General features: G+C 37.3%; 4 protein-coding genes across 7 annotated transcripts; 1 reads left to right on the forward strand and 3 right to left on the reverse strand.

Annotated features, from left to right (window-relative positions):
• Positions 1-25: 25 nt before the first annotated feature.
• LOC145728236 (uncharacterized) lies at positions 26-9964 on the reverse strand. Of its 2 annotated transcripts, none has more exons than XM_081978319.1 (10): positions 9806-9964; positions 5198-5337; positions 4981-5138; positions 4597-4807; positions 4414-4537; positions 2035-2102; positions 1680-1980; positions 1369-1623; positions 1070-1294; positions 26-971 (listed from the first exon to the last, which is right to left on the reverse strand). In XM_081978319.1, the coding sequence occupies exons 2-10, from the start codon at positions 5204-5206 to the stop codon at positions 787-789; spliced, it is 1536 nt and encodes a 511-aa protein (XP_081834445.1). In that variant the 5' UTR covers positions 5207-5337; positions 9806-9964; the 3' UTR covers positions 26-786. The 2 variants fall into 2 exon arrangements, with proteins under 2 accessions (XP_081834445.1, XP_081834446.1); XM_081978320.1 differs by lacking the exon at positions 9806-9964 and adding an exon at positions 5441-5602.
• Positions 9965-11720: 1756 nt separating this feature from the next.
• Positions 11721-18819, reverse strand: LOC145728232 (rab3 GTPase-activating protein non-catalytic subunit-like). 2 transcript variants are annotated; one of them, XM_081978309.1, is made up of 15 exons: positions 18551-18819; positions 18248-18499; positions 17956-18195; positions 17676-17906; positions 17536-17623; positions 16205-16457; positions 15302-16156; positions 13675-14089; positions 13387-13623; positions 13167-13334; positions 12939-13109; positions 12609-12887; positions 12346-12559; positions 12091-12295; positions 11721-12036 (listed from the first exon to the last, which is right to left on the reverse strand). In XM_081978309.1, the coding sequence occupies exons 1-15, from the start codon at positions 18633-18635 to the stop codon at positions 11881-11883; spliced, it is 3849 nt and encodes a 1282-aa protein (XP_081834435.1). In that variant the 5' UTR covers positions 18636-18819; the 3' UTR covers positions 11721-11880. The 2 variants fall into 2 exon arrangements, with proteins under 2 accessions (XP_081834435.1, XP_081834434.1); XM_081978308.1 differs by having other exon boundaries at positions 12939-13334.
• Positions 18820-19024: 205 nt separating this feature from the next.
• LOC145728235 (sorting nexin-29-like) lies at positions 19025-24344 on the forward strand. Of its 2 annotated transcripts, none has more exons than XM_081978316.1 (12): positions 19025-19157; positions 19334-19449; positions 19499-19689; positions 19950-20085; positions 20142-20251; positions 20320-20439; positions 20486-20881; positions 20939-21038; positions 23237-23426; positions 23482-23844; positions 23898-24025; positions 24079-24344. In XM_081978316.1, the coding sequence occupies exons 1-12, from the start codon at positions 19155-19157 to the stop codon at positions 24155-24157; spliced, it is 1932 nt and encodes a 643-aa protein (XP_081834442.1). In that variant the 5' UTR covers positions 19025-19154; the 3' UTR covers positions 24158-24344. The 2 variants fall into 2 exon arrangements, with proteins under 2 accessions (XP_081834442.1, XP_081834444.1); XM_081978318.1 differs by having other exon boundaries at positions 19030-19157; positions 19260-19449.
• LOC145728237 (peroxisomal membrane protein 2-like) lies at positions 24333-25404 on the reverse strand. Its single transcript, XM_081978321.1, has 5 exons — positions 25126-25404; positions 24979-25074; positions 24793-24922; positions 24589-24741; positions 24333-24532 (listed from the first exon to the last, which is right to left on the reverse strand). Exons 1-5 carry the CDS (start codon positions 25212-25214, stop codon positions 24443-24445), a joined length of 558 nt encoding a protein of 185 aa, XP_081834447.1. The 5' UTR covers positions 25215-25404; the 3' UTR covers positions 24333-24442.
• Between the last annotated feature and the right edge of the window lie 6 nt (positions 25405-25410).

Consider the following 25410-nt stretch of genomic DNA (forward strand, 5'->3'; position numbering starts at 1 on the left):
AATTGCCGGATGAAAACAAAGGAAGTACTATGAAAATTATTTTATTATCAAAACAATTACAATTAGGTAAGTTTCCAATCTATTAAGCGTAAGAACAGGTTTAGGCCTGTGAATCGAAAATAAAATGTAAAAAAGTTTCGTTTCGCAAATTAACACCTTCTCTCAGAGCACAAAAATAAAAAACTTAACAACCATACACAGAATACAATATAGAGTATGTACAGATTTTCTTGTTAAAACAACACTGTTAAATTCACATTTTACAACAATTACGTACCTACTAAGAACCATTAACAATTCAATATAATATTCTCGTCAAAACATTAAAACTGGAAGTATATGACGTCGCTAAAATCAAAACGACGAAGGGGTAGAAAACTGTATTAATAAATGCAATCCATTTATTAAAGATTTTTTTTTAAATTCTATTTTTTAAACAATTCCGTTGCGGAAATTATTCACTCAAAGCATCAAATTACTTAGATATTACAAAAAAACTTGCATGTTTTTAGTAGACAGTTCCTGAAAAAATATAATATTGGGATTTATCAGACTTTGAAGCAACAAAATACCCTAAATTTCAAAAATCGTACATTACGCTTAATATAGTTATAATACTGAAATAACTCAATTAATCTTTTACGAAAATTAGAATCAAAAACCCACCCATACGTCACTAAATTCCAGCCATTTTGATTATAAAATCGTTACAAAAAGAGATTAAACTTCGGGGATTTTTGATTCAAAACTAGAGCTCAATTACAGAAAAACTGCGATACTCTAAGATCATAAGCACACGTCGCGATGGGAATCCTCCTCGATTTCTTCGGCGTGCTGCTTCAGAAGAGGACTTCCGTCGGTTATTCTAGATTTGCTGCCCTTTTGACTGCCCCGACCGGAGGGAAACGGGGGCGCCAGAGGCCCGCATGGGGTACAGGGCGCCGAACGTGATAACCAATTTTTCGTAAACACTAAAAACAAAAGTGAGTTGATTGAAGGTAGTTTTGCTAAATAAATTTGACCAATTACACAAACTACTCACTGTGTAGAGATTAACGTTGTCACTTACCGTTTGGAATCGCCTTTTTGCCGGAATTGACTGTTTGTACTTCGCCCAAGGGCATGTACATCGTTTTGGGGCGCACCCTATGAAAATAAGGGCGACTCTGATTGGTGCTGGATGACGCAGATGGTGGATGGGGGCTTTTCTGCGCAGGTAATTGTTGAATTTTATCCAGCAGTTCGCGCATCTCCACCGTAGGTGAAGTAGCCCGTGGTGGAGAATCCGGAGTACCTTTAAACAGAAAATTAGTTAAACACACTTTCGCTGCATTTCTGATACTGTCAAATTAATTGAATTAGACTTACCTAAATTAGCTAGACTGCTAATATCTGAGCCTGTCATGCTATTAGTAACGCCCAAGTCTTGCAAAATGGTGGTAGCTTGAGGATGCGTCTGTTCCACCGAATTGGGCGCGCAAATAGATAAATTCAGCAGGGCCGAAAACACCTCCTCGTCCTCGGTGGAGTCTTGGCTACGTTGAGGTGCAGGCCTGCGCGGCCTCAAAATTGGCCTCGTTGGAGGTGGAGAACACGTTGAAGACGACGAAGGTGCTTTGCTTACTGTAAACCACACCATCAAAATAACCACAAAACAATTAAATCCTATTTTAGAGTACCAAGTTTATTCCCTTCCCTATTCTCCTCTCTGTTTGTATCTGGCACATTGTTGCAACTACCATTTTGACTGACCAGAGAACTATGAACGAGAGGGAGTGCCGGAGACGCAGTCGGTTGCAGTGAGGCGCTGGGACTGTGCTGCAAGACCTGGTGGTATTCCGTGGTGGTGGTACTGGAAACTGAAGAAGTGCTGCGAGGCAGACGACGTTCGGAACTCGACGGGCTGGCGTGCGCAGGTGAGTCTATTGCCAATTCCTCCAAGCTGGCAACGTTGGAATAGGTAGGTGGCACCAAGTTTGCCTGGTTTTACTCTCTTTAATACTTTTAGAAAGTAAATTTGTGAATGTGTCATACCTCGTTAACAGCGTTACAAAGAAAACTGGAACTTATAGAGTCGTTTGTGCTGGTTGCGGAAAGAGAACCTGAAATAAGACACAGTTATACAACAATGATACATTTACAAGTATGGAAATTGGACACATTTCTACCATGAATCTAAATTTATAAAGGCAGAGAAAATCAATATTTAAAATTCAAAATTTTTAAAAGAAATTCCTGGGGTTTTCTATTAGAAAATGTCAAAAATCTAGTTTTTCAATTTTTTACGTCAAACGGTGAGTTTTTCACAAAAAAATTATTTTTAACAAAAGTTTCGTTTTGCTGTGTTTGCGTACAAAATAAAAATTGCACAACCCTAACTCAAACCGTTTTGGAGAAATTTAAGAAAATGTTTGAAAAAAGTGAATCAACTTTGACGCCCTATTGCGGCCAAACGGTGCAACTCAACCAGGTCCTGTCAACGTCACGTGATAGCCCCATTCATTAACTATCTTTGATCATCTGACATGTTTACTCAGAATGTTTGAAATAAGCGAGTTATGGACGCTTTTTTGGAAAAGTGCACCGAAATTTTGTCCAAATGACAGTTTTTCCTGGCCTACTATACCGACCGCGGCCGTATTGGATTTCAAGCTGTCAAAGTGACTTTTTTTACTAAATTGGACCTGAGGAAAACGAATTTAAAGTCGGTTTTGCTCTACCTGCCGCCATTTTGTCACTGACCTGGTAAATAGGGCATTTTTGACAGATTTCAGGGTGTGGCACCCTAAAAAAATGACATTTCGACAAATGACACCTCACGTCACATTTCCACCATTAATCTAAATTTATAAAGGCAGAAAAAATCAATTTTTAAAATTAAAAATTTTCCAAAAAAAATTCCTGTGGTCTTCTCTTAGAAAAATGTCAAAAATCTAGTTTTTAAATTTTTTACGTCAAACGGTGAGATTTACAAAAAAAAATTATTTCTAACAAAAGTTGCGTTTTGCTGTGTTTGCGTACAAGATAAAAATTGCACAACCCTAACTCAAACCGTTTTGGAGATATTTAAGAAAATGTTTGAAAAAAGTGAATCAACTTTGACGCCCTATTGCGGCCAAACGGTGCAACTCAACCAGGTCCTGTCAACGTCACGTGATAGCCCCATTCATTAACTATCTTTGATCATCGGACATGTTTACTCAGAATGTTTGAAATAAGCGAGTTATAGACGCTTTTTTGGAAAAGTGTACAAAAATTTTGTCCAAATGACGGTTTTGCCTGGCCTACTATACCGACCGCGGCCATATTGGATTTCAACCTGTCAAAGTGACTTTTTTTACTAAATTTGACCTGAGGAAAACGAATTTAAAGTCGGTTTTGCTCTACCTGCCGCCATTTTGTCACTGACCTGGTAAATAGGGCATTTTTGACAGTTTTCAGGGTGTGGCACCCTAAAAAAAATGATATTTCGACAAATGACACCTCACGTCACATTTCCACCATTATTCTAAATTTATAAAAGCAGAAAAAAAAATTTTAAATTAAAAATTTTTAAAAAAAAATTCCTGTGGTCTTCTCTTAGAAAAATGTCAAAAATCTAGTTTTTTAATTTTTTACGTCAAACGGTGAGTTTTACAAAAAAAAATTATTTTTAACAAAAGTTGCGTTTTACCGAGTTGCATACAAGATAAAAATTGCACAACCCTAACTCAAACCGTTTTGGAGATATTTAAGAAAATGTTTGAAAAAAGTGAATCAACTTTGACGCCCTATTGCGGCCAAACGGTGCAACTCAACCAGGTCCTGTCAACGTCACGTGATAGCCCCATTCATTAACTATCTTTGATCATCGGACATGTTTACTCAAAATGTTTGAAATAAGCGAGTTATGGACGCTTTTTTGAAAAAGTGTACAGAAATTTTGTCCAAATGACGGTTTTGCCTGGCCTACTATACCGACCGCGGCCATATTGGATTTCAAGCTGTCAAAGTGACTTTTTTTACTAAATTTGACTTGAGGAAAACGAATTTAATGTCGGTTTTGCTCTAACTGCCTGACTTGCTAAATAGGGCATTTTTGACAGTTTTCAGGGCGTGGCACCTTAAAACAAATGATATTTCGACAAATGACACCTCACGTCACATTTCCACCATTAATATTTAAAATTCCAAAAATTTCTCCAAGAAAATTCCTGGGTACCTCTTAAAAAAATGTTTTATGTCAAAAATCTAGTTTTTTGATTTTTAAGAGCGTATAGTAAGTGATACAATAACTAAACACTCCCGAAACAGGACAATGTTCCCGTTGGCAGCGGGGCTAAAACCGCCACATGAAAGGGTCATAATCCCTTTAGAAGGCGCAATTTTCATTAGGGCCCTATTATATACCACCACCAACGGGTAATTACTCACCAATACGAATAAAGCTCCTGAAATACTGAAACAAGTATCCTGTCGAACTATTATTATTTTTGATTACGGGCTCGGCAACGTTGCAACTAATCACCAGAGGATACATGTCCGGTTTTGATGTCACCTTAAAAAGCATCGAAACAAATTAGAAATATCTCTGGTTGCCTAAATATGGGACAGTACTTCTGAATATGGAGGTGGAGGCGCTTGGAAGTTGTTGCAACTGTTGTAGTGAGGCGGAGCGTAACAGGAACCAATCGAGTCCGGCTCTGAACAAGTCCGGTTCCGATTGGTACCCGATCTGCAACAGAGCCGGCCTTGACTGTGTTTACGCCACAACGAGCACGCACACAGGATACCCGCTATTGTTGCAGTCACTGCTAACCAAAAGTACCTGAAAATTGTTTTGTTTAAGCAGACTTAAATTTGACATTTGTCGCGTGTGATACTCTATTGTAAACGATTAGCGCTGTCACGTGATAACTCAGTCAGATTGCAAAACAGGCATGAATAACAATCAGTTTGGTGATTGTCAATTTGAATAGAAAAGCCATCAATAAAACTTACCAGTGTCCGAGAAACAACGGGTTCGTAAATACATTTCCAGTTTGAACGGTGGGGGGTCGTAAATTGGACGAGGCCAACAGTAAACAGCAGCCAGTCCTGCAACATTTCTCCGGGGGTGGACAACTGTGACCGCCATCGCACTTGTTAGGCGCTAATTGCTGCACCGGTAATGGTTTTTCTTGAAAATTCACTAATTGGACGAAATCTAGTCACTTACGGTAGTCATAAGTTCGGAGGGCTCTGTATAGTTCGAGCGGGCGGCGATGAACGTGCAGAAACAGCAAAAAACTGTAGCATGGCACCTTATTTTGCCGATCGCGGGCTCGTCGTGGGCCAATGCGAATGGAAGACTTTTTGCTAACAGAAAAATCAAACTGATTTAACCACCAAAACGTTTATTCAGATTTAGAGATATTTTGATTACATAAGTCGCTGAATTATCATATTAAAGCGCACTTACACGACTGACTCAACACTGGTGTGTTTCACAAATCTAAAAATACATTACGAAGCTAAACATTTCAATACCAATCAATGGTAAACAAGGGAAATAATCAGATAAGTGACGTTCGATTAGACACGCTACAAGCCTGCAATAATTATGATACAATTAAGAGAAATCCCACTCACTATAGTTATTATTGAGATAAGTTTTATGTGTCCTAAGAAAAGGCCAGTTGCTCTGTCTCTGTTCTGCTTATAGCAAACTGAGCGAAACACAATATGTATGGACGTATGTCTGATATCAAATGTCAAAGTTTTAACTTTTAAAGTGTCAACTGTCATTCACTGTCAACTGTCACATTATAATGTCGTTGGTGGCAGGTTGCCGTATTCACTTTTAGTTTTACCATGCCCAGACACACTAAAAAATATTTTTGCAGCTTTTTACTTCGCTCTGGAGTAAGAGACGATGGGAAACGAATATACTGTGCTATTTTTGTTAGAAAATCCCTTTTGGCTTAGACAGCATGAATTTAAATTGACATTTTGACGTTTCAGATTTTCCAATTTTTTCCGAAAAATTACCGGAAATTTTCTAGAAAATGTTGTATACCTAACCTTAACAATTTTCAAAGTACTCCTTTCTGGACAACACATTTCCGGTATAAATGCTTCAATTTTTCGGTAGCGTGACATTTCTACTATACAGGTGTGGTAAATCCAAAAGCGACCATAGGAAAACCGTGTAACGGACAGAGAAACGTAGGTAATTGCATGCGCGGGAGAAAGACAGAAAACAAAAAAAATATCAAGTAGGCCATATTTTTAGCGCGCTGTTGCCAAACGCCGCAAGTATTCAATACCCTCGACAAACTTACTTACGGCGTTTGGCAACAGCGCGCTAAATATATGGCCTACTTGATATTTTTTTCGTTTTCTGTCCTTCTCCCGCGTATGCAATTACCTACGTTTCTCTGTCCGTTACACGGTTTTCCTATGGTCGCTTTTGGATTTACCACACCTGTATAAGGTGGTCAAAAGACAATTTCAACGGCTACAAATTGGTATATTGAACCACCCCGTAATTGTCAAAATAACAGAGTTATGGGCTGTCAAAGTGAAAACTGTCAAATTCAAACTTTACAGCAAACAACTCAGTTTCAACAGTAAATAATTCAGTTATTTGACATTTTAGGAAAAAAACACTATACAGGGTGGTGAAAAGAGAATTTCAAGGGCTACAAATTGGTGTATTGAACCACCCCGTAACGGTCTAAATAACAGAGTTATGGGCTGTCAAAGTGAAAAATGCCAAATTCAAACTTTACAACAAACAACTTAGTTTCAACAGTAAATAACTCAGTTATTTGACATTTTAGAAAAAAACCCTATACAGGGTGGTGAAAAGAGAATTTCAAGGGCTACAAATTGGTGTATTGAACCACCCCGTAACGGTCTAAATAACAGAGTTATGGGCTGTCAAAGTGAAAAATGCCAAATTCAAACTTTACAACAAACAACTTAGTTTCAACAGTAAATAACTCAGTTATTTGACATTTTAGAAAAAAACCCTATACAGGGTGGTGAAAAGAGAATTTCAAGGGCTACAAATTGGTGTATTGAACCACCCCGTAACTGTCAAAATAACAGAGTTATGGGCTGTCAAAGTGAAAACTGTCATATTCAAACTTTACAGCAAACAACTCAATTTTAATGGTAAATAACTCAGTTATTCGACATTTTAGGAAAAAAACACTATACAGGGTGGTGAAAAGAGAATTTCAAGGGCTACAAATTGGTGTATTGAACCACCCCGTAACTCACAAAATAACAGAATTATGGGCTGTCAAAGTGAAAAATGCCAAATTCAAACTTTACAACAAACAACTTAGTTTCAACAGTAAATAACTCAGTTATTTGACATTTTAGAAAAAAACCCTATACAGGGTGGTGAAAAGAGAATTTCAAGGGCTACAAATTGGTGTATTGAACCACCCCGTAACTGTCAAAATAACAGAGTTATGGGCTGTCAAAGTGAAAACTGTCATATTCAAACTTTACAGCAAACAACTCAATTTTAATGGTAAATAACTCAGTTATTCGACATTTTAGGAAAAAAACACTATACAGGGTGGTGAAAAGAGAATTTCAAGGGCTACAAATTGGTGTATTGAACCACCCCGTAACTCACAAAATAACAGAATTATGGGCTGTCAAAGTGAAAAATGCCAAATTCAAACTTTACAACAAACAACTTAGTTTCAACAGTAAATAACTCAGTTATTTGACATTTTAGAAAAAAACCCTATACAGGGTGGTGAAAAGAGAATTTCAAGGGCTACAAATTGGTGTATTGAACCACCCCGTAAGTGTCAAAATAACAGAGTTATGGGCTGTCAAAGTCAAAAAACTCTCAAATTCAAACTTTACAACAAACAACTTAGTTTCAACAGTAAATAACTCAGTTATTCGACCTTTTAGGAAGAAAACATTATACAGGGTGGTGAAAAGAGAATTTCAAGGGCTACAAATTGGTATATTGAGTCACTCTGTAACTATGAGGGTTGTAAAAAGTAAAAACCAAGCTTTATCATTATTTTGCTAGTAATTGTCCAAAAATTACCCTCCATCCTAGCCGAAGTGGCAATGACGCAATAAAATGATGACGTCAGATTGAAATTCACTCATGTCCTAGATTAGTTCCAAAGGTTTTCATTGATATTTTGCGGTCTATGGCCAAAAAGGTTATTTTGAGTATCAAAAAGCATTGGGCAACATGGCATCAGTGTGTTTTTAAGGTTAGCAAAAGACACAAACATATTGATTGACAATTGACATTGACAGTGTTTCCAGTTGTTTCATCTTGTTTTATCAGAATAAGTTAAAATGAGATAGACATTGTAAACACTGAAATCAAAATATAACAAAATCAATGAAATGACATGTCACGTTCCTGGAATGACATACATAGACCTGTATGTTTGGTTGCTGGCAAACAGTAGGGATCCTTTTATCAGCGCTAAACAGTAAAAAAGACGGTTTTTTGTTAAATCAAATGCACACAGTTTTAAACGCCAATCTGGCTCAAAACATATTAAATCGCTTCATATATTGTTTGGAGGGTTGCCAACTAGTTTTGGCGGTCTCACGGCCAAGTTCTCTCTGCCTTCAACCCGAATAAAATGCAAAAGGAATGCGGGAGCACCATTGAATCGCATAATATGCACCTCCGGACGATAAATTCACTTCAACTTGTGTGCAAAGAAGACTTTTCGGAAAGTAGTTTTTGTGATACTACCTACCTTTAATAGTAGAATTATTATTTGATAAATTTTGCAGTATAATAGAAAAATCTAAAAATACTTTTACATGTAAAGTACACTCATCACGTGCCTCTACACGAAAAATTGAAGCAATTTGTGTAACAAAAGGCTTGTCTTTGCCACCCAAAGTGAGGCAGTCTCCACTCCCACGTATCAGCACGTGTGCGGTTTTTAGCGCTCCCTCTTTGTTTCTGTTTTATTTCTCCTCTTGATACACTGAATTAATGAACAGTTTCCATTTTAAGCTGCCCGAGGCAAAACCATCAAAGGTTTTCCTAAGACTACAGTCGAAATTAAGCGGAAAGTTCAAAGGTTGGATGCTTCCAATTTTAGAATCCGTCCTGGGGGTTATGTACTAGAAGGTTATCGCAAAGATGCTTTATGATAGACGGAGGAGGTCATGTGGTGGGAAACCTCCCTTGATGGTTTGTTTTTCTAACGGACGCGCGTAAAAAAGACAAAAACTGGATTGAGTCAATAAGTTTGAGCGGTTGTCTCTGGACAAAGACAATTTCTCCCTTAACTTTTATATAATAACGGTTGGCAATGAGATTATATATGCCATTTAGTATCGATTAGTGCACTATTTTTATATCTTAACTTAATATGTGAAAACACCTGATGGTGACATCTGTATGTGAACAACAAAAACAAATAACGCAAATCTAGAAACACTATTTCCAATTCATTACTCCTCAAGAAGTTTCTATTTTCATTTTGACCAATTTCACATTACATGCTTGTACAAAATGCGTGAACAAACCAGGAGAAAGAAAAACATCCTGTGTATCATATCATATTTTAGAAAAATTTGCCCTACTTTAATTGGAAGGTCATGTGATTTTTATGTAAACAATGAAGAATTTTTCAAATCTCCCCCATCTGACACTTTAACCCCTACCCTCCCTATCCTGTTCCTAATTAATTGCACATTTTCATCTCAGACTTTCTCCTCCAGCTTATATAACCCCCCCCCGGGTGCCTTTTACAGCAGGCAACTTTGCCCTAATTGAACGTAGCGAAAAACATACCCTTTTTGCATACCAAAAAACACTCACCTGATTTCGCATAAATAACGGGGGAGTTTAAAATTTTGCTCGCGAACAACCAACACACGATTTAATTGAGGGGGCACCAGATGCGTCGTTTCACGAAATTAGGTCTCGCAAAGGGCTGACGAGCGTCTTGTGATCGACGCCATCGCACTGTCCCGTTTTTGGCGGCGTCGTGACGTAACGGGCGGCGGCGCCGATCCGCCGGCGCCGGATTTTGCGAATATGTCGCAAAAGGGCGGACTCGGCGCGGGGAGGACATAAGGGGGCACCGAAAACTCCAGTCCAGATTTTTCGATGTTGGATGCTGTACGATGCGGTCTTTGTTGTTGACTTTCCATTTCGTGTAGCAAATAAGAACCTGATATTTTAATAAAAATGTGTAATTTGAAAATAATAATGCAGAATAAACACAGCTTGCAATGGCTGGAAAAATCTTGAAAAGTTTCTTTAAAACGCAGCATTTGCCTAAATGTCAGGAAAGTGGGTCTGTACTTTGTGATTGGTCAAAAAAAACCAGGAAGCTGCTTTTTTAGACCAATCACAAATTATACAAACAGGCTGGATTTACGCAAATGCTGCACAATTGGACCTGTCAAATAAACGTCACTTCAAACAATAATTAAATCCATCTTTTTAATCACCTGTTTGGACGTTGCCGTATTGACAAATTCCTCCTTTAAACCTCACAATATCTATCTTTCATTAAGCAATTATAAATAAAAATGAGAAAACTATATTGTTTTGAAAAAAAACATTCTAAGAATCTCACATGTTTGGCATGCAATAAATGCTTTTTTTTTTGGAAATCTGTATAATTCATGAGAAAACCTGCTATTTGTGTAATCTAGTTATTGATGAGATGAGATGTCCACCATAAGACAGCAAGTTGAGTGGACAGGCTCAAAATTTACTGCGTCACCAAACAACTCAAACTGTCACCACCACCATTATTTCCGCCATATTGGAATTTTTGACAAGCACCTTCTAGGCTTTCTAGTATATAGTAGGCGGTGAATATAGTCGTTTTCTTTCTGTTTGTGATTTCGGATTCAAACGCCTTATGTTTCAAAAGTCACATGACCTCCATGTGATGTGTTTAATCATGGTGTCATGTGACTTTTAAAACATAATGCGTTTGGATCCGAGATCACAAACCGAAAGAAAACGGCAAAAATTGCAAAATATCACGGTATCACGTGATCGTCTGCCCTGTCAAATATGGTTGGACGCAACATCGGCCAGAGGCCTCTGAGCCCTTTTAAGACTATTTTAAATCTACCAGCTGTCTCTGCAGGCCATTGTGATTTGCCAAAGGTCCGTTGAACCTTTTAAGACTGTTTTAAAGCTGCCATTTGCCTCTAGAAACCATTTAGAGCTGCCAGAAGCATAGAAGCTATTTTGATATTACCAGAGCCCTCTGAACTCCTTTAAGGCTGTTTTAAAACTTCCAGATAACTTTGGAAGCCATTTTGATTTGCTAGAGGTGTCTTGAACCTTTTAAGGCTGTCAGATGTCTCTAGTAGTCATTTTGATATTGCCAGCGGCCTCCGAACCCCTTTAAGGTTGTTTTAAAGCAGCCAGATACCCCTAGACGCCATTTTGAGTTGCCGGAGGCCTCTGAACTCTTTTAAAACTGTTTCAAAGCTGCCAGACGCATCTAGAAGTCATTTAGAGTTGCCAGAAGCCTCTAGAAAGCATTTTGATATTGCTAGAAGCATCTGAACTCCTTTAAGGCTGTTTTAAAGCTGCCAGATGCCTTAGGAAGCCATTCTGATTTGCCAGAGATGTCTTGAACCTATTAAGGCGGTTAGATGCCTCTGGTAGCCATTTTGATATTGCCACAAAAGATATTTCAATTTTGAAAGAGGGAATAAGTTATACATAATAAAATTCCCTAAACTTTCCCCCCTTAACCGACTTTGTAGTTCTTGATCATTTATTTAATAATTATTAGACTCTGTTTACAATTACAATAATGATAATATAATAACTGTTTATCACAATTGCTTTAGACGTGTCGCGTAGATATTAAAACATACACACTCTAATAAAATGCTTTTAACTTTACTGTTATTAGTCTACGATTTGTTGATATCATCCAAAGTTTTACAAGCGTCCAACACGAGTTCGGCCAATTTAGACAGTTCTTTCTCGCTCCCGCTTATGCAATCTAAAGCGTGTTCGGCCAATACCCGTATATTCGCCAAATCACTCGGGGAACACCAAGTTCCGTTCTGCAAACAAAATTGAATTAGCTCAGGATCAAATAAACGAGCCTGGACACTAACCAACGAGTCAATATAACGGGTTAAAATTGGACTCAAGGCGGCAATATTCTCACTTAAATTAGGCGAGGACGACAGGTATTGCATTAATCGAGTGGCTGCTACTTTTAACAGTTCCTCCCCCAATAAATTACAATCACTAACTGCAGGGAGTAGATCCTGAGCTATTAGGTCGTAACCGCTAATGTATAATTGAACTATTTGAAATCTGCAATAGAATTAGTTATGTAGGTTTAAATAAAGCATCTGGAACTAAACCTTCTTAGACTGTCCACCCCCAAATTCCAAATTCTAGCCAACGTCATGCATTTATCCATCCATTCCACGTGATCTTTACAATAAATCTGTCCGTTTTCGTCCAGGGTAACAGTTTCTATACTGGCAGTAATGATTTTCCTTAAAAATTGGTCTCTGGACGAGTTAGTTTTCATGTCCGACTTGTTCCAATTGGCATCCGCTTCGCGCTGAAAATCTACTTTGGACCTCACCAAACACCAAAACCAAAAATTTTCACTACAGACCCGTAAAAAACAAATTGACTAGAGAAGCCTCAAACAGGTTATTGATGGGTTTCGAGTGTTTGACCGCAAATTTCGTAATCATGTACAGGACAAGGCATAGCTGGTAGTGTAAGTGTAGCAGGTTGTAATCGACGTCTTTTTGCTGTACGGCAAGTTCTATCAACGTTTGCGGACTTGAGTGTTCCCAAATTGGTTCGAATTGCAACGTTATTGGTTTTGGTGTATCGCAGTTTTTTTGGGTTACGTCCAAGAATGATTCCATGAAATCCACTGAAATTCCTGTAACAAAAATTCAATCATTATTATAATAAAATGGTAAATGAAACTTACCGACAAACTCTGTGATTTGCTTGTCAGACAGTCCAGTGTCCTGCTGACATAATCTTTCTTTCGGCAATTTCCCCACTTTATTAATCAATTTGCTGGCGCTTTCCAAGACAATTTTTAAATGGGTGTTCCACACCAACTGGTGTAAACCTTTTTTGATAAACGGATCGGGCACTACATATAAGCATTTTAAAGCGGCCCGCAACTTATCCAGATTTACTATATCTTTACGCCACGCTGACGCGTACTCCCAACACATATTGGCCAGAATGTTGTTCCCTTCCAAACTATACGGAAACTGTGCTTTTAACAAATTCAAATAACTGAACAAGTCCTCGGATTTTACGCAATCGATCACTTCCAAGTGCATTCCTTCTACGACGTCCACGTCAGGCAAGTCTACCAACATGAAAAGTTAACTTCATCTTAAACTAGACAAAAATCAACGTACTTTGATCCTGACAGCTATTTTTGTAAATCACTTCATTGATTACAATGTACTGAGGATCAACGCCACAAGCTGTCAACCATTGAGATGTTAATTCACTAACTGTCCCCCTCCCACCTTCAAGAATGTACTTTAAACTTATATCAACCCTGTCATGAACTAGTTTCGGTAGTGAGGGGTTCTTCAACTGAGGTTTGCTACTCAATATAATATTCAACATGGAAACATCCTCCAATTTACCTAAAAACCTTTGAAATGTTTGTAAAGCCTGGACAAATAAACTAGACTAACCAATCAAAAGAGACCACTTTACATTCTCCTGACTCAGCACCTCAATACCGTTATCTTCTTCTTTGTCGTTTTTCAACACGACGTTCTTACACAACATGGCGGCCATTAAAGCAGGAAACGGTCGAGAATTGTCAGCTAAATTCTGTCGGATACTTTCCCAAAACGGGCAAAAGTCAGCCTCGTCGCAGTCGAACAGGGTCCCCTCCTTGTTGGCTACACGTACGAGTAAGCTGATCACTTTCAGGAAATTTGACATGTCTTTTTCTAAGTTTAAGGTGATGTCTAAGGCCCGGTTAATCCAATAGTGGATAGCCAAGTTGAATAAATCTTTAACCGACACATTACTGGAAGAGGCAGCCACCAGAAAGTCGTCAAAGTTGGTCGATTTTCCTGTTATGTAACGACTAAAGAGTACCTAAAATATATTTGTTTTTCACTAACATTTGACTACAACATTTTGCATCTGTTCTGCCACAGTCTAATTACTTAAGAGTCTGAATTAAAAAGCACTAAAATCGTGAAAAAAAAAACACTATTTCAGAGGTTTTTGTACTTTTTTTGAATTTAAGTTGTAGAATTGAAGCTTTTAAACTGCTTATGGAAGATTTTAGACTGTTTTTGGAAATTTCTGTTCTCAAAATTTCTTTTAACTACTTGAGGAGCAAGCTAAAGAGCATATTGAAGGTTCTGGAATGATTTAAAGACATTTGGAAACTCTTAGACGGTTTTATAATTTTTTGGAAAATTTAGACAATTTTGAAATTTTTTGGAAGCTTTTAGCTAGACTGAAGAGCATTTGGAATCTTTTAGAACGTTTTGAAAAGCTTCCGACTGCATTTTGGACTTTCTGTACTGTTTTGAAATCTTTTTAGATTACTTTAGGAGCATTTGAAGGTTCTGGCCTGCTTTTAAGGCATTTGAAACCTTGTACAAGGTTCTAGAAACTTTTGGAACCTGCTCTAAAAGCATACGAAAACTTTTAGCCTGTCTTGAAATGCTTTGAAAGCTTCTAGACTAGATGAAGAGCATTTGGAAACTTTTAGAAGGCTTTCAACTGCTTTAGAAGCATTTTGGGGTTATTTCTGTAGTATTTTGAAATCTTTTTAAACTTAGGACCATTTGGAAGGTTTCTAGAGAGTTTAAAAAGCATTGAAGGTTTTTGGACTGCTTTTAAAGCATTTGAAAACTTATGGACTGTTCTAGAAACTTATGAAAGCTTTTAGACTGTCTTGAAATGATTTGAGAGCTTCTAGACTAGATGAAGAGCATTTGGAAGCTTTTAGACTGCTCTAAAAGCTTTTGGAAGGCTTTCGACTGCTTTAGAAGCATTTTGGAGTTATTTCTGTAGTATTTTGAAATATTTTTAGACTTAGGACCATTTGGAAGGTTTCTAGAGAGTTTAAAAAGCATTGAAGGTTTCTGGACTGCTTTTAAAGCATTTGAAAACTTATGGACTGTTCTAGAAACTTATGGAAGAAATTTTATGAGAGTTTCTAGACTCAAGATCATTTGGAAGCCTTTAGAGCGTTCTAAAAGCTTTTGGAAAGCTTTCCACTGCTTGAGAAACATTTTGTTTTTTGCAGTGTTTTTTGGAAACAGGGTAATGAAAACTCATCTCTTCTCTTACCTCTGACACTTTGAATTTCTGCTGATCTTCTAGATTGGTTTTCAAACTGATACAACCACCATGGCTGACGTCGAAACAACTCAAAAAATCCGACACACAATACGAGGACTCGTTGAAAAACCGTACACGAGGCATTTTCAAATCGTTTTCACCGCTTGAAGTGGCTAAATCCAGTAGTTTTTGCAGACCTTTCAAGTCTCTGGGATCCAAATTGAGTGTCTCGTCTGAACTTTCCGCTTCTTTCGTACTGTCAGCAGATAAAGTGAACACGTACAGTTCGATTAAAGACTGGACGTTAAGGCAAATTGCCTGAAAACTTGCTTCACTGTCTGCTTCATCAATATTAGTTAAAAAATATTGGCTACACTTTAGTAGACCTTCAGGTGACACGTCTCTGCAACCAATGAGCATATCGAACGTTTGCGATTTTAGTTCTGTGGTTTTCAGTTCGGTACAAATCGAATAAATCTCGTTAGTCAAATCGTCGCAACTCAAACCGCCTGTTTTGATTAATTGACGAAGTTTCTTGTACAAGTGGATGTCGCGGGCTTTGACGCTGTTCTTTTCGGCCAAAGCGTAGTGGAACGGCACGTAAATTTCCCTGACTTTACCGTCGTTGTCCAGAAAAATACACGTAAATTGACATACGTAACGCGATTTGGTCATTGCACTGAAACCCATTAGGCCGTGGGTTATGTACAACAATCTGCTGCACTTTGAGGCTGAAAATGTGGCAATTTTAATGCCTTGCTGCAGAGTGAATATCTCTAAAGTTCCTTTTTTAGGCGAGTAGATTATTAGAAAGTTTGCCACTTTGTTGCCCTGACGGTGTTTTGATCTACGTTCATCTGGAACCTAAACCCCCAAATAACATAAAACATAAAACCGTTTCTAAAAACATACTTGCACAAACGCACATTCAGCTTCGCGATAACCTTTAAACACTTTTAAAATCACACCCCTAAAAGCGTCCACCAACAAGACTCGTCCTAAATTGTCGGATACAGCCGCCAATTTTTTGTTAGGACACAAAACTACTTGAGTGGCCGTACGTCTCAGATCGGCCAAACCAAAACGAAGACCCATATTATCCACCACTTGCATTGCAATTGTTACTTCGTTGGTTTCGTTTGATCTACTACCAGTTAACCAACCACTAAAAAAACACAATTTTTGCTATAACATTTCAACAAACAGAGCGACACAAATGAGCGAATTTCAAAATGGTTCTAGAGGCCTCAGGCAATTTAAAACAATTCTAGAAAGATTCAAGGCACTTGTAGAGCGCTCTAACCCTTTTTAGAAGCTTCTCAGTACAATTTAGAGGTCCCTGACACTTTGAAGATAGTTCTAGAGGCCTCTGGCAAATTAAAACAGTTATGGGAAGATTCAACACACTTGTAGAGCCTTCTGACCCTTTTTAGAAGCTTCTCAGTACAATTTAAGGGTGTCTGACACTTTAAAAATAGTTCTAAAGGCTTCTGGCAATTTAAAACAATTCTAGGAAGATTCAAGGCACTTTTAGGGCACTCTGACCCTTTTTAGAAGCTTCTCAGTACAATTTAGAGGTCCCTGACACTTTGAAGATAGTTCTAGAGGCCTCTAGCAATTTAAAACAGTTATGGGAAGATTCAAGGCACTTTTAGGGCACTCTGACCCTTTTTAGAAGCTTCTCAATACAATTTAGAGGTCCCTGACACTGTAAAAATAGTTCTAGAGGCCTCTAGCAATTTAAAACAGTTATAGGAAGATTCAAGACACTTATAGACTGCTCTGCCCCTTTTTAGAAGCTTCTCAGTACAATTTAGAGGTCTCTGACACTGTAAAAATAGTTCTAGAGGCCTCTGGCAATTTAAAACAGTTATGGGAAGTTTTAAGACACTTGTAGAGAGCTCTAGCACTTTTTGGAAAGTTCTCAGTAGCATTTAGAGGTTTCTGACACCTTCTCAGTACAATTTAGAAGTCTCCGACACTGTGAAGATAGTTCTAGAAGCCTCTGGAAATTTAAAACAGTTATGGGAAGATTCAAGACACTTCTAGAGCACTCTGACCCATTTTAGAAGCTTCTCAGTACAATTTAGAGGTTTCTGACACTTTCAAAATGGTCTTTTTTAATTATTATAAAACACATATTCTTATTTGATCTTTGTCTAGTGAAATGAGATAGGGAATGTCAAGTAACAGTGAGAAATCACCAAACAAAGGTTAATTATCCTTATGAAAAATCAACTTACGGTAAAGCCGATTTAAGTTTGCTGGCAACCACTTTGGCCACATCCCCAAAAACTGGTTGATTTACCCCCTCCAAAGCGTAGTGGTAACCTGCAAATTACTTACTTAATTACTTTCCCAACATGTAACTATCCCAACCGACCTAAAAATGGTTTAGACCCTGCCGCTAACACTAAAGTGCTATTAGGCGCCGTATTTCTGTACTTGGCATCAAACCCACCACATATAGCGGCGGTAAGAAGATGATCGAATGTATTGGTCAAGTTCAGCCCCACCACTGCCACATCATTTATAGTGGCTTGATCTTGAAAACCCCACTTTCGGACCCCTAACGGGGCTGGTTTAACATCAATAGGACTCCCTTTTGCCTGAACTTGATTTGAACACAACATTTTGAACAGGTCTACATGCAAATTTTATACCTCTTGCCAGCTGTTTTCTAAACTGTCTTAAATTCTCAAACAACTGTTGACCATTCACTACACAAACCATGCTTTGGTACTGAATGTACAGTTCCTCACTGTGCATTTCAGGGCATAAGTCTGGATGTGGGCTGTGGCAGCTTTGGCACTTGATACTTGAGATATTTTCATTGTGGAATTGTTCTTCTAATATAAGGTCGCCGTTTTCAGTGTAGAAACGTACAAAACCAGAATCAAATCCTGTAAAATAATAACTTAAAATTCAATAGAGTCAAACAAGACTTTTTAGTACCTAAAACAATACAAATCCAGTCTGGTCCAACATGTGAACTGTGACTTTCACCAACAATTGGAAGACACAAAACTGCCTTAACTTTGTCATACTCATGAATTGAATCTGTGTAAATTGGCTGAAATGAACTTAAAGAGGTAGAAGAGTCCCATTTAGCATTAAGCACCACTAATCGCCGTTCATTTGCTAGGGCAATTATATCCCCTGTAGGGGAGGCTGAGATTTTGCATAAGTGCAACCAGGAATCAGTACCTACAATCTCACTTGAATTTTTCATTTAAAGTTAAATTAAGTGAAAAATACCTCTGTTATCATCAGTTGGAAATAGGCATCTTCGAATAGCTGGAATGTCTTGTATTGAGGCAGTCAAACGGATTTCACAAGACATTTTTAATCCTTATAAAGCTCAGGCATTATTCACCAAAATTTTAGTTCTTTAATTTATTGAAATACACAATTTTTGTAATTTTTTTGTTCTGTTTACAATGAAAAGAAAACAAAACACCACTGACGGCACTGACTGACTTTTCGTTTTGTAACTCGTTGAGTTGGTATTCTCAGTTTGTCTGCAGTCAGGTGACAAAACCATATTTAAGTTTAAGTAATGTCACGTGATTAATTGTCAAACAATTGATATGTGTCGTATCTGACTCTAATCGAACTATCAACAAAAACAGCTGATTTTTGGAGATAATTTTGGTTTTTTTTAGCAAAGCTGTGGGAAATACTAGAAATATGTAAAAGTAATCTGTTAATCCTAATAGTTTGTGAGTTATTCGTCCTTTTGGGACTGTTTTATATTCTGTTTTAACCTCAATTTGATCCAACGTCGATTGTCAAAATACCGCCCACCATCAATACCATCATAGCAGAAAAGTGAAGGAAAAACACAACCAAGCAAAATATTATGGTGAGGTCACAATTTGCAATTTCTTTCAGTATACTTTGACCTACTTAGATGGCAAACAAAATTGCCTTTGATTTACAACATTGCTTTACTTATTGATCCCAGGCTAAAAAAAAAAAATGATAGAAAGAACATCCTGAGCAAAACTCAACTAAATAACTATTGTGAGATATTTACAGTCTTTAAAACTGATGTCCACTGGAACTTTATTAATAAACAACTCGAACAGCCGACCAGAAGAGCCTGATAAACTTCTGAAACAATTATTGGACTATGTGCAACGTTGCCAGAGAAGGTAATAAGGTATTAGAAAAAAACTAGTAAACTGAACTCAATGGTTGTAGGTATGGAGGTAAAAATGAACTAGCCACGGAATTCGATTCGTGCGTTGCTGGTCTGTGTGTTTGTCTAGAAGCCGTGTTTTTGCATGGCCTGAGAACCAAACCTTTGGCAAGTCAAACCCCAGTCAATACTACATTAAAACAAGTCTCTGATATTGTAGCTCATAGTTTGAATATTCGCCAGGAGAATATCTGTAAGTGTCCAGTTATAATAGCATGTTTACTTTTTGATTGGATTGGATGAGAGTGACAGTGTTGGTTGTTTGTGATTGGTCAAGAAAAAGGAGCTCTTTTTTTGACCAATCACACACTACTACCCACTGTGCTGGAAGTCTTATAAATTCTGCACAGACAAAGTGTTATGTGAATAAATAAAAAGCTGTATTAAATTACTAATTACAATCAATTAAACTGTGTAAACATGAGTCAATGGGATGACCAAACATATTTTTAGCATTTTGGCCATTTATTGAAAAACACTTAACCAACCATGAACGGGAACGATTTAATATTTTGAAACAAGTTTGGACTGATATTGGTAAATGCAAAGCCTGGATTCGGTCCGCTTTGAATGAAAAATCGCTAGAAAGGTTTGCTGAACACTAACACTGAATGTTTTATTAACATTACTGAAACTTATTCTCAGATACTTCCATATTGTTTTGAGTGATAAAGGCATTCTAAGAGACTATTATGAGTCTTGGGCAATACTCAGAGATGAGGACAGAAACAGCATGTTGCCAAATATGGCAGCAGGTAAAAATGTTCATTCTCCATTTCAGAAGCACATCCAAATTCTTCAATTGTAAATAAACATATTTTAGGTTTAGGGTCGATTTTGTTTGCAATAAGTATTGATAAATTAGAGTTTAACGCTTCGATTACGCCCCGGCCTATGCTGATGAATTATCGTGAAGAACCTGTTATCCAAGTACCTGTGCCTGGTAAATTGTACAGTATTTTGTTTCAGTCATAAAATGGAAATTGCAGATAATCAAAGTCGAAAAGACCATAAAAATAAAAGAAAAGTGGCTCGACAAATAATATCTTTTGACGAGGATGACAGTATGTTATCGACTAGCGTACCTTCGATTTCCAGCACTAGTTCAGATAGTAGCAGTGTGGGAAAACAATCGAAAGAAGTAAACGAAACATTCCCCAACTTAACGATGGAGAATCCCCAGCTAAACGAGAATACTATAAAGGAAAGCGAAATATCCTCAATTGAGTACAGTGACGAGCCGAAAAGTAACCGAAATCGGAAACTTTCGGTAGAAAACAGTGGATCTAGGTCGAGATTTACGTCTATTGTGCCCGAGACTTTAACTCCAATTAATCATAGCAATATAGGGGAATTAACGCCAGTCTCAGTAGAGAGAATTCGAGGTTAGAATTCGTTTAACTTTGGTGTTAAAGCAGTGATTTTAAGGGGGTTTTTAATAGAGTTCAACGAAGCAGCAGATGATGTCCTCGAAGTTCCCACCGATATTTCTGCTGTTTTAACTGTGGTAGAAAATAAGAATCAGGAGGAAATTAGGCGAAGGTAATTACAATTGCAGGTGATTGATTTTTGGGTCTTGGGAGGGTTTTTATTAGTCAAAACGTAAATGTACTGTCTGTCCCAGGACAAATAACGACAATCGAAAAATTAGAGTCAACGTTGACGACCTCTAGCGGCTAAACGGTGCAATTTAGACCTTTGGGCTCAACGTCACGTGATAGCCCCATTCATTAGCTTTCTTTTGTTATATGGTGTGTCTATACAGAGTGTTTCAAATAAGCGAGTTAGGGACGATTTTTTGGAAAAGTGCACGAAATTTTGACTTTGGTTTTTTGAGTCTAGTGTACTAACAGCGGCCATACTGAATTTTGCTCAGTCAAAGTGACTTTTTTTAGCTAATTTCAAACTGGGGAACACGAATCTGACGTCTATTTTGCTCTAACTCACGGTTTTGTAAATGACGTTGAAATTATGGCAATTTTGACAGTTTTTAGGGTGAGGCACTCTTAAAAATGGCATTTTGACAAATGACACTTTACACCACTTTTCTACCATTTACTTAAAGCTACCTGAGCAGTAAAAGACAATTTTCAAAATTATAAAATCCAAGGGTTCCCCCCTTTATACAGAGTGTTTCAAATAAGCAAGTTAAGGACGATTTTTTGGAAAAGTGCACGAAATTTTGACTTTGGTTTTTTGAGCCTACTGTACTAACAGCGGCCATACTGAATTTTGCTCACTCAAAGTGACCTTTTTTAGTTAATTTCAAACTGGGGAACGCGAACCTGACGTCTGTTTTGCTCTAACTGGCACGGTTTAGTAGATGACGTTGAAATTATGGCAATTTTGACAGTTTTTTGGGTGAGGCACCCTTAAAAATGACACTCCACATCTAGAGAGATATTTATAAAAACATTAAAAAAAAAAGATTAACTTTGACGTCCTCTAGCGGCCAAACGGTACAACTTACCCTGGTCCGATCAACGTCACGTGATAGCCCACCGCCCTCTGTACAAGAAAGCCAAGAAGGTGCATGCCAAAAATTCCAATATGGCCGAAATATGGGATTGACAGTTTGCATTTGTTTGTATTGTGGAAATTGAATTTTTGGATGATTAAATTAATTTTTAAGGTTTAAAGTCAAGACTTGGGATTACTTGCCAAAGTAATTGTTGCTTATATGTTTATTGTTCTAGTGAAAGTGTAGTTTGTGTTTATTTTATTGTGTTATCACTATTGTTATTGTTCCTTCATTGTTCTATAATTTGTGGTTGGTTTTTTAACTTAAATTCTATTGCCTCTACAATATGCCGTCCACTGGTTGTTTGCCAAATTTCTAAAAGCAATTTGGTGAAAGGCCCAAAAGTGTCAATCTTTTACTTTCCAAAAGACCCTGCTCGAACCCAACAGTGGTTGAAAGCTTTAAAGTGGAATGATTTTACTCCAACACAATACTCAGTGGTAAGTACAATATGCTTTCTCATTCAGTAAACTTATTGCCTCTTACATACATAGGTATGTGAGTTACATTTTGAGGCCGCCTGCATTTTGAGAGCAACAAAGGTTTACTCTGAAGAAACAGGACAGCTTTTAGAAGTTCTATTGGCACATTTACATTTTAAAAGAAAGGTCTTGGTAATAATATAAAACCCATTTACCAGTTTTGCTTACCTAGATTCAAGGATTTCCAAATTTTCTTTGATTGAGCAGTTTTTACATTAGTTTGTTGTACTTTCCAAGACAAAGGGTTCTAACCAAACTTGCTTTGGCTGGACTTTATTGGATATAAAAAGCCATATCTATACATATCTGGATCAGGAATGAAGCGTTCTTTGATTTTTCACTCACAACTTCTAATCAACTACACGAAAAAAAAAAAAAATAAAAAAAAATAAAACATATTTTCTACTGCATCTCCATAGGTTTGTGTACAAAAAAAAAAATCCGATAACGCCGCCATTAAAAGTTACATTCTAGGCTTTCCTGTAAAGAAGGCGGTGGATAGCCCCATTTTGCAGGAACATTTACCTGAAAATTGAAGTTTTTCTGTGATTGTCTGGATTACTGGATAACCGCCGTCATTTTGGAACTATTCAATTAAAACATATAGTACGGCAAGATAATTCTGCTATTGACGTCAAATTTCCATCTCGCTCAGTTAACATGTAATAGAAAAGGAACGACAATTATTACGTCACTGCCACTACCCCTGGAACAAACTTTAATTTTCTGACATTTAGGGATGAGAGAATCAAATTGCTCTCCAAAGAAAACGAGAATTTAAAGGAGCAAGTAAAAAAGTATGTTGGCGCCATACAAATGCTCCGAAGGGACGACGAAGGATTGCAAAAGGCTTTGGACGGCCTACAGCCTGAAACACCGCCCGATTATCGTGGAGAAGCTCAAGTATACGAACAGAAACTCGTACAGGTGCTTGCAATTGAAATTGAGTTGAAATTATGATGTTTTATTCTGTTGATGTCAGGTGGCAGAAATGCACGCTGAACTGATGGATTTCAACGTGATGCTACAGAAAACTTTGCTTCAAAAAGACCATATTCTTGAACGGCTCAAAAATGAACTGGAAGAACTACGAGGACCAATGTCCGTTGACGACTTTGATGGTAATCAAAGTGGTTGTGTCAACGTTTGGATTCCTTCAGCTTTCCTGACCGGTTCCGGTTCAAACTCTCATCACGTCTACCAAATATATTTACGTGCGGGCCACGACGAGTGGAATATCTACCGCAGGTACGCGCAATTTTACGCGTTACATTGCGATTTGAAAAAACTGGATACAGCAGTAGGCAGTTTTGATTTTCCGCCTAAAAAAAGTATTGGCAAAAAGGTGCTCCGAACCATTCACCTTCATATCGTTACCTTAATTGTGCTTATTTTTAGGATTCTAGTTTAGTGGAAACAAGAAGAAAAAAACTACAAACATATCTACGAAAAGTAATCGCTCACTGGCCTGAACTGGCCCATTGCACTAATAGAATTATACTGGAGCAGCATTTGTCATTTTTCAAGTAAGTTTTACTATAGAACATATAAACATGGTTTTGTTTTTTAACTTTCCCAGAGACCAACAAGAGGATGAAACTAAACGAAACATGTTTTCAAGAGGATCAGGCACTTCAAACAATTATTCAGGTTTATAAAGCTATTGTGATATTTCAAACTGTTGAAATTTCTACTGAATTCACTGTTAAAATTACCAAATATATGTGATTTGTATTATTTCTGTTTACTACTTAATCCAATATGTAGAACTTGTTAATATTTATAAGTAAGTTTTTAATTTTCTGATAGTTGCAAAAATAAGGAATATAAATGTTTCTTTACTCACTAAGTGTTTTTATTAACAAAAATTCAATAATAGTATTTATTCTTAAAAATATAATACAGCCAACACCTTAAATAAAATAACAAAAAAACACCCATTTTCACTTTGATTTCAAGTCTTGCCTGCGCCTTTTATCAGCCAAGTAGATAATCCAGAAGAATCCTACTAAATTAACCACCAAAACTCGCAACTACAACAAAATATACAATTCAATCTAACAAACTGATACCAGAAACTGTAACTCACCATTGGTGGTACCACACTAAGATTTAAACACTGTACAACAGTCAAATATTTCCAACTGGATGTTAGTACTACCCAGTACAAGCTTTTCAACTGTTTAACAGCAGTCTCATGATCTTTTCCTTCAAATCTAGCCAAGGTATACAAAGCAAATGCCTGTAATTTAACAACCAGTTAACAACCACAATTTGCTGAAACTAATCTCACCTGGTATAAGGGAGAGTATATCAATCTTTCTATTAGCACCTTCTTGGCAATAGCAAAGGATGCCTCTTCAGGGACAATTTTCTCTAATAAGCTATAAAAGTAGTGTGGGACTGAACCACCAAACAGCAGTCTAAAAAACTCACACTGTAAACTCAATGTTCACCCTAAATTACAGAATTAACCAACCCAAAAGCACCATAAGCCGCCAGGTTCTGCACATCAATAAATTTTGATCCTGCAATTTTTTGAGAAGCATAATTTCCAGCTAGAGCAACCAGACAACTGGAAAATATGTCTTATATTTACTGTTGGTGAGAGTAAAAAAATGCTTACCAGCTAATTGCTTTCGTTCTGATGGGGTGCTCGTACAATTGCCCAAAATAGAAACTTAAGGCACTAATTAAGGGTTTGGACAGAACCATGTTCAAAAGTTTGTAACTCAATAAATATAGTGGTACTAGGCCGATAACGTATGAAATTTACTTAAAGATTAACACGTACGATTAACAATTAAACTTGAACTTTGCTACTTAGCGAATTGTTCATAAACTTAAGGCAATAATAATTAAATGAAATGTTTATTTTTAATTTGACAAGCCGACGTTCTTGATAATTTAT

The sequence above is a fragment of the Ips typographus genome, linkage group LG4 (assembly GCF_016097725.1).
Source record: "Ips typographus isolate SLU linkage group LG4, UJ_Ityp_2.0, whole genome shotgun sequence".
Lineage (NCBI taxonomy): Eukaryota > Metazoa > Arthropoda > Insecta > Coleoptera > Curculionidae > Ips > Ips typographus.

Bases quoted from the DNA above. Each gene is read 5' to 3' on its own strand.
- LOC145728235 (XM_081978316.1), top strand. The intron at 21,039-23,236 runs GTAATTACAATT...TCTGACATTTAG, and splicing joins CAGGAGGAAATTAGGCGAAG to GGATGAGAGAATCAAATTGC. The intron at 23,845-23,897 runs GTGCTCCGAACC...GCTTATTTTTAG, and splicing joins AAAAAAGTATTGGCAAAAAG to GATTCTAGTTTAGTGGAAAC.
- LOC145728236 (XM_081978319.1), bottom strand. The intron at 4,538-4,596 runs GTACTGTCCCAT...ATGCTTTTTAAG, and splicing joins CTCCACCTCCATATTCAGAA to GTGACATCAAAACCGGACAT. The intron at 2,103-4,413 runs GTGAGTAATTAC...GTCTTATTTCAG, and splicing joins CAGGAGCTTTATTCGTATTG to GTTCTCTTTCCGCAACCAGC.
- LOC145728237 (XM_081978321.1), bottom strand. From the start codon at position 25,214: ATGGTTCTGTCCAAACCCTTAATTAGTGCCTTAAGTTTCTATTTTGGG. The intron at 25,075-25,125 runs GTAAGCATTTTT...CATATTTTCCAG, and splicing joins AGAACGAAAGCAATTAGCTG to TTGTCTGGTTGCTCTAGCTG. The intron at 24,742-24,792 runs GTGAGATTAGTT...GTTAAATTACAG, and splicing joins TATACTCTCCCTTATACCAG to GCATTTGCTTTGTATACCTT.
- LOC145728232 (XM_081978308.1), bottom strand. From the start codon at position 18,635: ATGTCTTGTGAAATCCGTTTGACTGCCTCAATACAAGACATTCCAGCT. The intron at 18,500-18,550 runs GTATTTTTCACT...GTGAGATTGTAG, and splicing joins TCCAACTGATGATAACAGAG to GTACTGATTCCTGGTTGCAC. The intron at 17,907-17,955 runs GTATAAAATTTG...GTTCAAATCAAG, and splicing joins TAGAAAACAGCTGGCAAGAG to TTCAGGCAAAAGGGAGTCCT.